At 35.0% G+C, this 17,383-nt stretch overlaps 1 protein-coding gene across 1 annotated transcript in view; it reads left to right on the top strand.

Annotated features, from left to right (window-relative positions):
• LARS1 (leucyl-tRNA synthetase 1) overlaps positions 1-17,383 on the top strand; it is a 57,981-nt gene that overhangs the window by 39,300 nt on the left and 1,298 nt on the right. The window contains exons 24-31 of the mRNA XM_012774166.2: positions 742-832; positions 2,049-2,189; positions 3,064-3,204; positions 3,440-3,550; positions 5,743-5,853; positions 8,161-8,265; positions 9,628-9,723; positions 11,490-11,622. Of these exons, the coding sequence (XP_012629620.2) occupies positions 742-832; positions 2,049-2,189; positions 3,064-3,204; positions 3,440-3,550; positions 5,743-5,853; positions 8,161-8,265; positions 9,628-9,723; positions 11,490-11,622 (929 nt within the window). The remainder of the gene's footprint in view (positions 1-741; positions 833-2,048; positions 2,190-3,063; positions 3,205-3,439; positions 3,551-5,742; positions 5,854-8,160; positions 8,266-9,627; positions 9,724-11,489; positions 11,623-17,383) is intronic.

Below are 17,383 nucleotides of genomic sequence, written 5' to 3'. Positions count from 1 at the left end.
GTTATCTAGCAAGAGAGACAATCACTTACCCAACCAATTATTAATATAAATACAATAATAAGATGTTTAGATGGATAAAGAAAATTATAGGTATTTAGATGGATAAAGAATTTCTAATAATTTCTATAATTTCTAATTATAGAAAATAATAGATGTTTAGATGGATAAAGAAAAGATATCATGTGAATTCTGGGTTTCTTGAAAAATAAACAGAAGTTTTTCAAGGAGAGAAAAAAGTGTGTAAAGCCATGAAAAGGGTGTGATATTTATTCGAAGTGCAGTATCTGGAGGATAGAGGTAGGAGGTGAAACAGGTTGGGGCCAGATTGAGCCAGATTAAGAAGAACCTGAGTTGGTATGAGAAATTTTTTCTAATATCCACTATTAGTTATTTAAAATGCAATGGTTAAATACCTGGCTCCAACCTTAGTTGAGCTATTTTCATATTGCATTTTGGGCTTTATAACAAAGATTTCATCAAGGAATTTTTAAGCAAGCATCGTTTACTGTGTTATCATAAACAGAAGTTGTAAGTATTATCAGATGACAATACTTAAGGCTGGATAGACAACTGATAGACTGCAAGAATCAGTTTTAAGAAACATAAAGGTGATGTGTTGAGCAATTTTAAATGTTTCAGGCATTGTTCTCATTTTAACTGCTTATAGTATATCCAGCAGCCTTTTATACCTATGTATAATTGCCTTTAAACTCAACGATCTTTTTTTTACCTATTCAATAGTGAAATGAATGCAGGAATTATAAAAACAGATCAAAACTATGAAAAGATGATGTTTAAAGAAGCTTTGAAAACAGGATTTTTTGAGTTTCAGGTAGGCTATTAATTTCTTTTGGTAGGTATAAAGCATGCCAGTGTGAATATGATGTATTTTCTTCCTTTTTTCTTCCTGATATCAAATAATTATTCCACTAAAGTGTAGACTGTGAAAATTCTGCCAAGAAATCTTTAAATTCATCGTTAAATTGTGGTTTTAAGTTGTTTTCTTTGGCATTTTTTTCTGTTGTGTCCTTTTAATATAAATAATTCTATTCCTATTTATGAGCATTAATGTAAAGGAGATTAAATTTAAAATTTAGCCATACTTTCCAGGAAAACATTTTTTTTTTTTTTTTTTTTGAGACAGAGTCTCACTTTGTTGCCCAGGCTAGAGTGAGTGCCGTGGCATTAGCCTGGCTCACAGCAACCTCAATCTCCGGGGCTCAGCGATCCTACTGCCTCAGCCTCCCGAGTAGCTGGGACTACAGGCATGTGCCACCATGCCCGGCTAATTTTTTGTATATATGTTTTTAGTTGGTCAATTAATTTATTTCTATTTTTGGTAGAGACGGGGTCTCGCTCAGGCTGGTTTCGAACTCCTGACCTTGAGCAATCCGCCCGCCTCGGCCTCCCAAAGTGCTAGGATTACAGGCGTGAGCCACCACGCTCGGCCCCAGGAAAACATTTTTAAATTGATAAAAACAAAAGCAAAATTGTAATTCATTGCCATTAGTTTGAAAGCAAATATTTTCTGAGGTTTTCCACAAGATGTCAGTATTTCCTCAAGTTTGGCATTTCAAGTGCTTAAAGTAAAACTGTAGCTTTACTCAATCAGCTTTGTAAAATATCACATTGGGATTTATGTAACTTGGTTTTTAGAGATGTGGTTAAATAAGGATAAGTGCTGAGCTTAGCAATGTGTTGTATTTATAGCCTTTTGATACTTAATATTTTTCTTATATGCTGCGGAGAGCATTCACCCTAGTACACAGTTAAAATTGTTCAAATTTTATGTCTCAGTTACAAAATGTCTTTAAAGATTTTTTTTCTTGAGAGTCATTAATATAAACTGCAATATCTTTTGAACAAAGATACATACTTGCTTCCAAATTCTTAAAAATAAGTAAAAACTTTACAGTAATTCATTATAGAATTTTAAAAGATTAAACATCTAAAAATGCATTAAAGCTAAGATACTGAAATCTTTTTACTTTATTTTTATTTTAAAGAAGTAAGGTGAGGGTAATGGTAATTAATTTCGAATTTTATAGGCAGCGAAAGATAAGTACCGTGAATTGGCCATAGAAGGCATGCACAGAGAACTTGTGTTCCGGTTTATTGAAGTTCAGACACTTCTCTTGGCTCCATTCTGTCCACATGTGTGTGAGCATGTCTGGACACTCCTGGGAAAGGTACCTTTATGCATCTAAAATGTTATGAATGGTTTTGCTTTTGGCTGCCTTGTGTTATCATTACTTAAGACAAAAAGGCTGAAAAATGAGTATTTGAGAAATAATCTTGATTCATCATTATCATTACAACAAGTTAACCCAGAGCTACCTCCTGTTTAGATGGATATATCATATATATACCTTTATTTATATACACGCAGTGTATTTATTTTAAAAAGGTGAAAATATCGAGAAAGATATAAACAACTGTTAAGAGCTGCTTATAAACAAAGATAGAAGTATATATTTGCATAAATATTTTATATAACACTTCAGGCATATATAGGACTTCATATTCAGAGATATTAGCATTTTTACTGTGAAGATAAATTCAATTATTTCTCCCAGGCTTGCAGATAAATAGATTGGCTGGTTTAATAACTCCTTTCCAACCTTATCAGCCAGCCTCTTTTGTATTTTTAAACGCATGAACAATGCAGAAATATGCTGAAGATCTATATACCAAATAGCCATACTTTCAATACTGGATGTATTAACAGGATAAAAACTGAGAGTATGCATAATTTATATAATAATGATTAAATTTAGGCAAATTAGCATTACATAATTTTCTTTGAAAGTGAGCATATGTGTGTGGGTATTAATATGCTTGTACAAATGGATGCTAATTAAGAATGTAGAGTCAGACTTCACAGCTTGAATTCTAGGGAACATTAGATCAGGGGCTGTGGAAGTGTGTTATGTGTAGTCAGGTTTGAACTTTGAGCACACAATTACAGCTGGTAGCCTTGGTATGAAACTGCAATCAAGAATCATAAAATAGTCATGTTGTCTAATCTCACTGCACCTTCCTTTGATTTTGTTTTTTTAAAAGCCTGATTCAATTATGAATGCTTCATGGCCTGTGGCAGGTCCTGTGGATGAAGCCTTGATACGTTCCTCACAGTATGTCATGGAGGTAGCACATGACCTTAGACTACGACTCAAGAACTATATGACGCCAGCTAAAGGGAAGGTAAAGTCATTTTTAAAAAACAATTTCTTAGAAGTTATTGGTCAGCATTTAATAATAATGAAAATTTTAAAAACACTTTCATTAAAATGTGTAGAGCTAAATTTCCTGCTAATATAATTCTGTAGTATGTATATTTTTTTAATGTTAGAAGCAGTGATGGTATATATTGGAAGGTTCTCATTTTTGGTTTACATGAAAGCACTGAAATGTTTTTCCCTTTTCTTTTACCATGTAGAAGACTGACAAACAACCACCTCAGAAGCCCTCACATTGCACCATCTACGTGGCGAAGAACTATCCACCTTGGCAACATACCACCCTGTCAGTTCTACGCAACCACTTTGAGGTGATGCTCTCAGTAGACTTTTTCCCCCCAACAGTGTTGTTGTATACTGCCTTTGTTGCTTTTGTTTTTAGGATGTTGACAATATCTGGGGAAAGGAAGACAGGCAGCTTTATTTCATTCCCTTTAGGCAGTGAGTGTCCTTTGTTATCCTTGGTGGCTAATACAAGGATACTGAAGAAAAAACTGCTGTTTTTTCCTAATTTCTGAAACTTTCATTCAAAAATACATTGGATCTAGTTGTATGTAAATAAAAGATGTGGGGATTTTCATATGCGTAGTTGAAATTATGAAACAGGGTTTGATAACAGGATGGAGTTTGCCTTTTGAATTGGTTGTGACTTGAACAGTGGGATTCATGAAATCTTAACCTTGTTATATGCGAAAAAATTGTAGCTTGGATCTTTAGTACTTTAAAAGAAAATGTTGTTCAGTTTGATAATTACCTACAGAAATGTACAGCGTGAAGATGTTTTTGGCTCTGTCAGGTAATGATAGTTCTGTTTAAAGGAAACTTAATATTTAAACTTAGTTCTAAGTTTTCCTAAAGAGGAAAATCCATTTTTCTTTTACATTTAAAATGTGGAAACAAAGTATGTTATGGAATTTTGGCTTTTTTTGCTCAGGTTATTAGAACAGTTATTGGTAGACACAGATCATTAAGGTACACTTAAAAAAGAGAGAAAGACAGTAGGGTTTATGGTGAAAACAAAGTGGAAACATAAAGGGAAAATCCTTAGCTTTTATTTTCCAGACCTTTATTGGAATTTTGTCTCAATACTTTTCATAGTTAATTAAGAAATACCAGGAAAAACTGCTTTTACATTTGTAAAATTTGATGGAGAGAGAAGAGCAAGTTTTTTCTATTCCTTGTTAATCTAATTTTTGGACCTTCACCTTTGCTTGTGTGTAATAGAAATAGAAGGTGGCCTTTAGAATGTGCTTGTAGACTGTGAATTGTAAAAGATAAAAGCTACTTTGGTTGGTAGAAAAATGAAACAGTGCCTCAGTGGATTATGTATTCATACCAGCAATTTCAAGGAAACGATGGAAAAACCAAATACAGTATGTAATGTTCTAGGTATTAAAAAATTTCTTTACCTCTGTTCTTTTAGAAGTTATATTTTTACATATTGAGTAGATATATTGTTTCAAAACAATGTCATATTTTGACATTATCATCTTCCTTTTAAATTTTTGTTTGTTTTCATCCAAAGGAACTGAAAGAATGTTTGTTTATAATCAAGAAGAGTGTTCTTGTGTTAAATATGGCATTTTTGGGGGGACATAAGGGAAAGGAGTATTTTCCATCCTTTCCTTTTTGTTTTATGTGTGTTTCAGAGAAACACATTGACAAGTAAAATATTTTTTCCCCACATACTTTAGTAAAGGTTAGAGTTGAAAGTAAATAGATTATTTGAAATCTTACTATATGTTACTTTTCATTTGGATTCATTCCCAACAGTTGGCTTGGGAAATGCATGAACAGTGCAGTACTTTGGCTTTGGTGCTATGCATTTATTAATAAAACAAAGAAAATAAATCACCTAAAACTCTAAAAAGACCACTTTATTTCTTACTCTGTTGAAGGGAATCTTGATGTTTACAGAAATGAATTTAAATTCATTCAGTATATTTGGAATTTATGCATATTAGTAATATATAGGCATTTATTTTTGAGTAGATAAGGAATTAAAGTATTTTTATTAGGTCAGTAACTGGAGATGCTTTTTTCACATTTGTGATAACAATTTATAAAGAAGAATGTTCCAAGGCAGATGTCATATAAATCTTGTATGATAGTTGTGTACCTTTTCATTTTAAAGTTTGAAGACAAGATTTTTTATAAGACCATGTCAGTTTCTTACCACGTAAAATCTAATGTTACAATCCTGGAGTTGCTGTTATTGTAAGGAAAGATTAAATATTCAGCAAAAATCAACCTGTTTCTATTTTTAAAACTAAAAAACATGTATCCTCTGAATTTAGAGGCAATAGGAAGACTCTCTTCTGTATTGTTCATTCAGCTTTCATTTTCCCATGATGTTAGAGGCTGTACATTTTTCCTTTGTTTTCTAACAGACTGACAGAGGCCACCATTCTGTGTTTGGCATACTTCCTAAAGGCACATCTACTGTCCTGCTTTATTTTAAAAGTGTTTTTGTCCGTATTTCTCTCTCTACTTCCTTTTTTAGGCCAACAGTGGAAAATTGCCTGATAACAAAGTCATTGCTAGTGAACTAGGCAGTTTGCCAGAATTGAAGAAATATATGAAAAAAGTGATGCCATTTGTTGCCATGATTAAGGTAAGCTGTGGACCTTATGCAGCCATGACCACATGAGTAATGGTTAGATGGGACAATATAGGGAAGGGAAAAAGCCTTGGGCACAGTATTCCGCCAGAAATCTGCTAAAATAGCGCTTTTCAATCAATGGTGGTGAGAAATGAGCTATCAGATTTGGGATTTACCTGTGGAATTGCTGAGCATGTAAAAACATGTATTGTGGAAGAAAAATTAGTTTAGAATCACTGCACTGAATTATTCCCTTCATGTTCTGATTTTCTTTCTTTTCAGTTTGGGGAGGAAGCATATTCTTTTGGCTTACATTAGGGTGTTTTTCCTAGAATTACTGGAACCAAGATTCTATATTTGTGTAGGTTTAGGTTAGCAGGATAAGGGTAGTAGTTAGGCAAGGGTTTCTCGGTAATGGCTTTATTGATACTTTGTGCCTGATAGTTTTTGTGGGATGCTGTCTTGTGCATTGTAGGATGTTTTGCAGCATCCATAGCTTCTACTCACTAGATTCCAGTAGAATCCCCTTTCCCCCCAGTTCTGACAACCAAAAATATCTCCAGTCATTGCCAGATGTCCTCTGGGGGCAAAATCACCTCCGACCCTCCCACCCTGCCAACATTGAGACAACTGCCGGGTTAGACTCTTGGTTTTCTTCATATATGTAACTGATCTGTTGGATTTTTTGATGAAGAGAAACCGAAAGAAGGATATATATTCCTTAAGATCTCAGGCTATGGGGTTAGACAAATCTTGGTTCACATCCTCCGTATTTGTCATTTGTTAGTTTTGAGACCTTAGACAAATCACTTAAATTTTCTAGGCCACAGGGTTGTTCATCTGTAACATGAGGATGAACCTACTATTTAGGAATATTGTGAGAAATTAATGAAATAATGCACCTAACACTTAAATAGTGCCTGCCAAGAAGTAGACTCAGGAAATGTTTAAAAATGTAAATTAGTATCTTCTAGCCTGCTAGGCATACAGTGATTATTCTTGTACTGTATCTTAATTTTTGTGTCTTCTCAGCTGCAGATGCCTGAGATGAAAACGCTTAGCTTCTTCAGTATTGAAGTAGATTGGTATTCTTGGGAAAGCCTTTTAATTCTCCCAGACTGAAGTCACTATCTTATCCTCAAGTGTATTTTTAGTTTTAGAAATAATGTAGAATCCTGGGTTGACCTATACCATGTAGAATCCTGGGTTAACCTACACCAGTCAAGTTGTGTTATGCCTGCTGATATGCTCATAGTTCATTGGCTAGTGCCATTGGTCATTGGTCATAATGCCGGATCCCTTGTCAACATGTGGAGGCAACAAAAGATCTCATTGGTGGTTGCAAAGGCAAATAATTTTGATGACATGCTTTAAGAGAATCCAGTGAAACCGATTTGAAAAGTAGTTATTTTCATATAAAGTGATGTTACTTTCAAGGATTAGCTTCCTTAGGATCTCATTCAAATTTGAAGAACTACTGTCAGACTGTTCAAGTGGTAATATATATTTTTCATAATATTGGTGATTTGCCAGGCACGTTAGTGGTTTTATAAACTTTGAAAGTGATTAATAAATTTGGGAATAAGAAAATGGCTTTCTTTTTGATGGGAAAAAGAAACAGAACTTGGATGGCAAACTAAAACAGTGAGTAGTAGGAATAATGTCAGATCATTTTCATGTAAATATAATATGTTCTAGGCAGATAGCTCTATCTGTGCATGTGTACTTGGATCTCTAAAAGTACATTTTGAGCAGAAATTTTTAATGTTCAAGAAAATTCAGAAAAATTGTTTTTTATATGCCATGGGATTATCTGAGTATCCCATATAGCATAATTTTTTCTTTTTTTCTTTAAACTTTGCAGGAATCTCTTTGGGCATTTTTTTGTTTGATCGTTATTGATTATTCTCTGATACAGCTTTAAGAAGGTGGTATCTTAGAAAATTAAATTTTTTTTTGTTACATGAAGGGATATTTTCATACATTTGTTTGATTCCTTGTCAGAGTAAATTCTGTGGGCTTGCATATTAAGTCAGTCTAAATAAACAATGATAAAACTTATTTATTTTATAAATCTGAACACTCTGTACATTCCAGTATTTTTGGTGCTGCCTTACTTTTATCATACTTTAAATGGCTAATAAATTTCATTAACAAGCAAACATAGATAAGAGAAACCATGAGTCAAGGCCTTTCCTGTAACTGTTGCATTTTAAAGATTTTATCAGTTGAGAGAAGAGTGATTGCTTTGGGGGAAATACATTCTTTTCAACATACTGTTTATGTGATTTTGTTTTTCCATACCATTTTGGGTATTAGGAAAATCTGGAGAAGATGGGGCCTCGTGTTCTGGATTTGCAATTAGAATTTGATGAACAGGCAGTGCTCATGGAGAATATAGTCTACCTGACTAATTCCCTTGAGGTAAGATGGCCGGGATTGTAATAACTAGTCAACTATAGTAAACTGTAATCCAGTTCTTTTATTTTATAATAAACCTTTTGATCAACTTCATATTATATGTTTAGTATCTTTGCCAATCATATCAGTCAAAAATATATTTGGAGGGAAACAGAATGGGTGGGAATAAGAATTATAAAAAGAAAAAAAAATCATCTGTCATTTTATTTCATTTATCAATTATCTTTAATTTATGTATAATTATTCAATTATATATTTAAAAAACTAACTGTATATGTCTGGATATTGTCCCCAAATTATCTTAAAGAAAACTAAGAGAGACCTTATATTCAAATGCTTTCTAAGTTTCTCATATAAGGAGTACTCTGAATTATTTCTTTTCCTCCCCTCCCTTTCAGACCTTAAATTCATAGAATTGGGTTAATTATATATAATCTGTGTGGTTCATGAAATATTATCATCGGTCCATGCCTGGTTCTGTTTTTTTTTTCAAATTGATAAATAATGAACATTTATGAATCTACTACTCAATCCAAGAATAAAACAGTACCAACAGCTTTCACATATCTGCAGCTTTCTTCCCATCCTCTCTTTCTGCCCTAGCCATAACTTTATGTACAGATTTTACATATGTTGTCTCTCAGATGATTTAGGCAGAAGAAAAAGTAATTCACTCTAGAGAACTATTAGTGGACTCAAAAAGTGGTTCTAGTGATTATGAAGACACTAAAGTAAAAAGAAAAAAATTCAGGTTTAGAGTTTGAATAAAATTGTTTCATGAAATATGGAGACAGAAGAAAGTTATTTCTAAATAAGCATTTTATCTTAAATTTGAATTAATGAGATTTATAAATAGTATTACATATATGTATCTCTAAATGTTCATATATGTTCATGTAGATTAAAAAAAAACTTCTTGCATCTTCTCACTTGGACAATGGGGGATATACCTTACATTGAGAGTCATCTTATATTCAGGCATGTGTAGTATGTTATATTTTTTAGCTTTTCTTCCATTTATTTAAGTGGAAGCCTTATAGTCTCAAATGATAAGTTTCTGAACTTCTGTTTGTCTAAATGGAAGGCTTTTATGCTTATATCCATTTTCTCTTATATGGCAGATAGATACCAGATTTCATTATAGAAAATGGTAAACATGGCTATATAAACAATACTGTGAAACATCTGAGTATTAAGTCCCTAATAACAGATTTCATTTAATGTTTATATGGAAAATAATAAAATTGCACAGACCATTTCATGTTAAGTGGAGAACTTAGTTTTGCTCTTAGTGAAATGAGGTGATGATTAATTTCAATCATACTAAGTAATACTAATGACTTCCATTTTTTCCCATCTATTTAGCTAGAACACATAGAAGTCAAGTTTGCCTCTGAAGCAGAAGATAAAGTCAGGGAAGACTGTTGTCCTGGGAAACCACTTAATGTTTTTAGAACAGAAGTAAGTTAAAGGAATCTCACTTGAATAATTTTAGCATTTTGGAGCTAAAAGAAACCCTAGAGATCATTACATCTAAACCCATCATTTTAAAGATGGAAGGAAGGAGGATCCAGAGAAATTAAGTAATTGGTTTGTTCCAGGCCATGTCATTTGTTAGAAATGAGGCTAGACTTGAGGTGTCCTAATTCCTTGGGTGGTACAATACTTACTTTTTCCTTACTTTATTATTATGGGTGTTGTCAGATGTTATTTGTGGGTTTAAAAAATAAAAATATGGGGCTGAGCACGGTGGCTCACACCTATAATCCTAGCACTCTGGGAGGCCGAGGCAGGAGGATTGTTCAAGGTCAGGAGTTTGAAACCAGCTTGAGCAAGAGCAAGACCCCATCTCTACTAAAATTAGAAAGAAATTAATTGGCCAACTAAAATATATAGAAAAAATTAGCCAGGCATGGTGGTGCATGCCTGCAGTCCTAGTTACTTGGGAGGCTGAGGTAGAAGGATTGCTTGAGCCCAGGAGTTTGAGGTTGCTGTGAGCCAGGCTGATGCCCTGGCACTCTAGCCCGGGCAACAGAGTGAGACTCTGTCTCAAAAAAATAAGAATAAAAATATGATTTTCAAACCGTGATTTTTATTAGAAAAAATAGAGTGGGAATTGAAATGTAAGACTGTTTTAAACAGTGAAAAGGAACTTTCAAACTTCAGAAGAGTATTGGTTTGCTTATTTTTTAATGCTTTTTGGTTTTGGGTATAAACCAGATTGATGCGTGATCATAAGGTATGCTGGAATTGCTTTTTTCCCCCCCTCTTATTTTTTGGCCATTATTGGTGATGATAAATAGGTTTTAGAGGTTTTGAAAATTCTATTTATTCAGTCTCAAAGTATCCATTCAGATCCGTAGCATTTGGCAAAGTCCAGGGTACTGTAATCATGAGAGTCCATAAAATGCCCTTTTCTTGGTAAGCAGAGGATTTAGATATATTCTGTTACTTTTACCATATTTAATTGAAAACCTAGCAAACAGAAAAAGTCTATTTTGAAAGAATAAGGTAATCATGATCATGGATACTTCCTGAACTTTATCATCATGTAACAAATATTCTTGTTACATCAAGATATGGCGACTTTTTAAAGTACAGTCATTTGGGCCATGAAGATAGGTATAGGAAATTTGTGTTTCTTATACAAATGTATTTACTTCAAGCCATTTTCAAGTATCCCATTAAGATGTTATGTATTTAAGTCTTTCACTGACTTTTTTTGCTTAATAATAAATAGTCCTTGACTATATAGCTTCTATAATGTGGAAGGTAGTATGGCATGGAACAGGGTCAAATCCTGGTCCTGCCACTTACCAGCTGTGTGACCAGCTTCTCATTTTGAAAAAGGAGTCCAAGAGAACTAGAACTAACTTTCAGGGTATGGAACTAATTTCTATAAAGTGCTTAGTATGCCTGATACATAGTAGAAATTCAGTAAATGATGGTGATTATAGAAGAGAAAATTTAGTTATTGTAATTGTCCATCATCAGTATTGATGTATATAGTTGTAGTCATTTTTACCTAGGCATTGTACCTGTAAGCATATAATACCTATAAGGATGAACTTTTGCAGCTTTTCTTTTATGTTTGAGTGTGCCTTGGTCATGATTTTAGGATACCAGAATTAGATCTTTCATTGGGCGTTAAAAATGTAGGAGAGATTTCCCCTCCCTTGTCAGTATTCAAGTTTGATTTTCTTTAACAATTATTTTCTCTTTCCTAGCCTGGTGTGTCAGTTTCCCTAGTGAATCCCCAGCCATCCAATGGCCATTTCTCAACCAAAATTGAAATTAGGCAAGGAGATAACTGTGATTCCATAATTAGGCGTTTAATGAAAATGGACCGAGGAATCAAAGGTAAGTGGTTTTCCTGAAATTCACATTTGGCAGTAGCTTGTGGATTTGATGAGTTTTAAGCAGGAGGGGGAGGAAAGAAAAGTAGATTCTTAGGGACAGTGTAATATTATGGAAAAAGTGTTGGGCCCAGAATCAGGAAACCTATGTTTTTTGTGGGATTCTATGGCTAGGTAGCTTGGTGACTTTGCCATGTTATTTAAGCTTTTTTTTATATATACTTTTTTGGTTTTTTTTTTTTTAATTTTTTATTCTTTTCTTTCTTTCTTTTTTTTTTTAGAGGTAAAGTCTTGCTCTGTTACCCAAGCTGGAATGGAGTAGTATGATCATAACTCACTGTGGCCTGGGAACTCCTGGGCTCAAGGAATCCTTCTGCCTCAGCCTCCCAAGTAGCTAGGACTACTGTGCATGGCTAATTTTTTTAGTTTTTGTAGAGATAGGGTCTCACTGTGTTGCCCAGGCTGGTCTCAAACCCCTGGCCTCAAGAGATCTTGCCACCTTGGCTTCCCAAAGTGCTGGAGTTACAGACATGAGCCATCATGGTTGGCTGAAGCTTTTTTTTAAATTTTTTTATTTTTTATTTCAGCATATTATGGGGGTACAGATTTTAAGGTTTCAGTAAATGCCCATTTCCCCCCCTCCCCCCACAAGTCTGAGTCTCCAGCATGACCATCCCCTAGATGGTGCACATCTCACTCATTATATATGTATATACCCGCCCCCCTCCCCCCTCCCACCTGCCCAATACCCTATTACTGTAGTACCTATGTGACCACTTAGGTGCTGTTCAGTTAATACCAATTTGCTGGTGAGTATATGTGGTGCTTGTTTTTCCATTCTTGGGAAACTTCACTTAATAGTATGGGTTCCAGCTCTAACCAGGAAAATATAAGATGTGCTATATCACCATTGTTTCTTAGAGCTGAATAGTACTCCATGGTATAAATATACCACATTTTATTAATCCATTCTTGGATTGAGGGGCACTTGGGCTGTTTCCACAGCCTTGCAATTATGAATTGTTGGCTGAAGCCTTAAATGGATTTTTCTTTTAGTAAAATGAGAAACACTGGGTGAGATATTTTTCTAAGACTCCACCTAGCTGTAAATTTATAACAAGTGATTTCTGTCTCTCAGAAATATTTGGAATTAAGAAACACATACCCTTAATATTCTAAACTAACCTGTTCAGCTCAGTGTGTTCCTGGGAAAGGAAGAGAAACAGAATAAAAATTTAATTATTAATTAAATTAACGTCATATATTAGCCATTTAATTCTTTTACAACCGTATAATGTAGAAGGTATTATTATTATTTCCCTTTTACAGAGGTTGAAATAGAGGCTCAGAAAGTCTAAGTAACTTGAAAAGTTCATTCAGCTAGTAAATCCTGGAGCTGGAATTCAAACTCAGGTCTTTTTGACGTCAAAGCTCATATTCTTTCTTCTAAAGTCTAAACAATGTGCCTAAATAATCTTAATTTCTTATCAAGATTAAGCCTATGTCTTCTGTGATTAGATTCAATGTAATAATTTGTGGCTTCCTTTTTTATCACCCAGCCAGGTCTTAGGCTGAGCAGAGTGTGACAGGACTTAGTGTGTCTCTGTGTTATTTTTCTTCTGAACTCTGAAGAAAAATTAATGTTGAGATTCTCTATTTTGCATTATCTTTCTTTTTTCTTTTTAATAACCATCAAAAGTTGATTAGGTCACTTTCTATCACTATAAAAATTTTCTACTAAAGTTCTCAGTGACCTAATTTTATGGAACTATATTCAGGGTAGTAGTAATCTATTAAAATAGAAGACTTGAAATAGCCCTTTTTTTTTATTTCGGCATATTATGGGGGTACAAATTTTAAGGTTTCAATAAATGCCCTTTCCCCCCCTTCCCCCACAAATCTGAGTTTCCAGCATGACCATCCCCCAGATGGTGCCCATCTTACTCATTATGTATGTATATAGCTGCCCCTGCCCAATACCCTATTACTGTAGTACCTATGTGTCCACTTAGGTACTGCTCAGTTAATACCAATTTGCTGGTGAGTATATGTGGTGCTTGTTTTTCCATTCTTGGGATACTTCACTTAGTAGTATGGGTTCCACCTTTTGGAATTCATTCTACCGTTATTTTGTATTCTGTTGAAGTTATTCATCTCCATTCTGTAGACATTTATTGAGTGACTACCACATGTAGTGTACGTACAAACAACTGTGTACATAGAGACTCCTATGTATGTACTGGTGGTTGGGGAGTCTACAAAGGCATTGGGAGCTGCATCTAGTGAAGGGATAGGGGACTCAGCTGTTGTGCACATAATCATAATCTGAGGAGAAGCTGCTGAGTGCAACAAGAAAGGTACAGATACAATATACAGCACAGAGAAAGGTGAGATTATTTCCAGCTGTGGTCATCAGGCATGAATTTATGGATAAAATATTGTTTGGGCCTGGCGCGGTGGCTCACGCCTGTAATCCTAGCACTCTGGGAGGCTGAGGCGGGCGGATTGCTTGAGGTCAGGAGTTTGAAACCAGCCTGAGCAAGAGCGAGACCCCGTCTCTACTATAAATAGAAAGGAATTAATTGGCCAACTAATATATATCTCTCTCTTTTTTTTTTTTTCTTTATGTCTGAGCAGTTAGGGATACAACTAATATATATAGAAAAAATTAGCCGGGCATGGTGTCGCATGTCTGTAGTCCCAGCTACTTGGAAGGCTGAGGCAGCAGGATTGCTTGAGCCCAGGAGTTTGAGGTGGCTGTGAGCTAGGCTGATGCCATGGCAGTCACTCTAGCCTGGGAAACAAAGCGAGATTCTGTCTGAAAAAAATAAATATTGTTTGGATGGGGCCTTGAAAATTATACCTGCAAAGGTAAGAAGAAAGGGTGTATTAGGAAGGAAATACCAATTGCTTGTTTCATTGTGTATGGCTCATCATCACTAGCAGTGTACTAGGGTATAGAGTTAGAGATTTTATTATTTATAGACTTTTTTTTAAATTGTGGTGAAATATACATAACAAAATTTACCATTTTAGTCATTTTTAAGTGTACAGTTTAGTGACTTTGATTACATTTACATTGTTTTGCAACCATCGCAAGCATTCATCTTTGGAACTTTGTCATCATCCCAAACTTTGTAATCATCATTCTGCTTTTCACTTCTATGAGATCAACTTTTTTAGATTCTACATATGAGCGAGCTTATGCGGGTATTTGTCTCTCTGTGCCGGGCTTATTTCACTTAACATAATGTCTTCCAGGCTAATCTATGTTGCTTGAAAATGATAGGATTTCATTCTTTTTTACAGCTAAATAGTATTTCATTGTGTAAATATACCCACATTTTGTTTGTCCATTCATCTGTTGATGGACAAGTAGGTTGATTGCATATCTTGGCTATTGTGAATAGTACTGCACTAAACATAGACATGCAGATCTCTTCAACGTACTGATTTCATTTCTTTTGGACATATATCCACTAGTGGGATTGCTGGATCATATGGTAGTTCTATTTTTAATACTTTGAGGAACCTCCATACTATTTTTCATAATGGCTGTACTAATTTACATTCCCACCACAATATTCTACTTTCTATTTGTATGTATTTGACTATTCTAGGTACCTCTTATAAGTAGAATCATACAATATTTGGGCTTTTTTGTCTAGCTTATTTCATTTAGCAAAATGTCTTCAAGATTCATCCATGTTCCTATATGCATTTATTATGTTCCCTCAGTTAAACCAGGTATCATAGATGATAGCCCATCCTTAGAACTTATAAACCACAAGAAGCAGAACTTGAAAATTTGGAAGTGTGAACATATAGGAAGCCACTTTGTGGCTTGCCATTTGGCTATTTTATATTGAAAAGATTTTGTAAGAACTCTTAGCCTTGAAGAACAAGGCCTCGAAGGCTTTTAAAGAAAATAGATATTTGTGTGGACCCACTGGATAGGATTATTATGAGGTTGTAGCACATGAGAGGATGTATTCCTGTATTGAAAACTGTTATTATATGATGTAAAATCTGTCTTACTTTTTTTTTTTTTTTTTTTTTTTTGAGACAGAGTCTCACTTTGTTGCCTAGGCTAGAGTGAGTGCCATGGCGTCAGCCTCGCTCACAGCAACCTCAATCTCCTGGGCTCAAGCGATCCTCCTGCCTCAGCCTCCCGAGTAGCTGGGACTACAGGCATGCGCCACCATGCCCGGCCAATTTTTTGTATATATATTTTTAGTTGGTCAATTAATTTCTTTCTATTTTTGGTAGAGACGGGGTTTCACTCAGGCTGGTTTCGAACTCCTTACCTTGAGCAATCCGCCCGCCTCGGCCTCCCAAAGTGCTAGGATTACAGGCGTGAGCTACCGCGTCCGGCCTGTCTTACTTTTTAATGTACTGAGCTACAGCACTGACTAGGTTCTGCAGAATTGTACTGAAATGTGTTTACTATCTCTTGTTTTTTCTCACTGAGCCTCTGGCATAATTCTTATCTCCTTTATCATATTAGCAGTGAATAATATTATCATAAAGTATTTTAAGTTTGGTATTAGTAGCTACTGTAAATTTTAGAAAATAGAAACATTAGGGAGAGTTTGGAATTGATATATTCCTTTAAGTATCTTCAAAAGAGATCTAACATTGATACTTTTCCAAAAGCCTTCAGAATGCTTTGATATCTAAGGGGGCTGAGTATATTGAGTATATGAGATGGAAGAGGAGTTAAATTCAGTAACCATACTTCTGGGTCTGTTTGCTGCATTAGACAGCCAGCAAGTCGTCCAATTAGTGCCAATTATTTTGAGAGTGATTGTGATCTTGGTCCAGGAGAAACTATACTAAAACCATCCTTTGACTCCACAAAAGCCACTGAGTAACTATTTGATGATAATGAATTTAAATCACTCCCAACCCGTGCCATATATGAACTAACAACTTGGAGGCGAAAGGCTCCATTTCACATTATCAATCCCTAGGGACTTTCAGTAACTCATCTTTTCTCTAAGGGTCTTGAATCTTGTGTGGTTACAGACTTAAATTTCAATGTGTTTAATGATATGAGAGGTCTGGGATAAGAAAAGATAGTGAAATCACTAAGAAAGCTCCAAGAACTTATCGACAGTAATGAACTACATAGTGAAACATCAAAGCAAATGTGTTTTGTCACTTAGAAGTCTGATTTAGTATTAAGGTTTCTTTGAAATAGTTTGATTCAGAATTGCTTGGAATGACGAGGAAGGTCTGTTTCAGAGAGAGAGAGAGGGGCAGATCTGCAATAAAAGGCTTATGCCTAAAATCTGCTGGCAGGACTTGTCATTGCCTCTATAGTGAAATATTTGGTACTCCTGATGTGCAAGTTGAATTGCGATAGCTGTTAAAATGAATTGTATTCTTTCCCCAAGTAAGATTATGACTGTCATGAAGACCGTGCCTCTTCCTTTCCCATTTTAATTTTCAGGGCTTGTGCTATGTCAGGGAATAGATTGTATAGTCTCTGCAAAGACTCTCAGACAGGGTTTGCTTTTGTGGTAGTTGTAGGTAATTGCTCTATAAGCCTTAAGATCCCATCTCAAAACTTTTAGTCCTTCAGTTTTTGTTTCCCAAAGAGAACAGAATGCATGGATAACCTATATGTCTGGCAAGCCGCCAGCTGCATTAATGTCTCCTTTTATCTCCTATCCCCCTCGAGCTAAGCTTCATACTCCTGAGTCAACATGAGGGAGTGTAGCTCACGGACCACCCAGAGATCTGTTTCAGAAAGGAGTAGG

Source organism: Microcebus murinus, chromosome 21, assembly GCF_040939455.1.
Source record: "Microcebus murinus isolate Inina chromosome 21, M.murinus_Inina_mat1.0, whole genome shotgun sequence".
NCBI classification, from domain to species: domain Eukaryota; kingdom Metazoa; phylum Chordata; class Mammalia; order Primates; family Cheirogaleidae; genus Microcebus; species Microcebus murinus.
The sequence above is the reverse complement of the archived record's forward strand: the minus strand, read 5'-3'. Positions and strand labels throughout refer to the sequence as shown.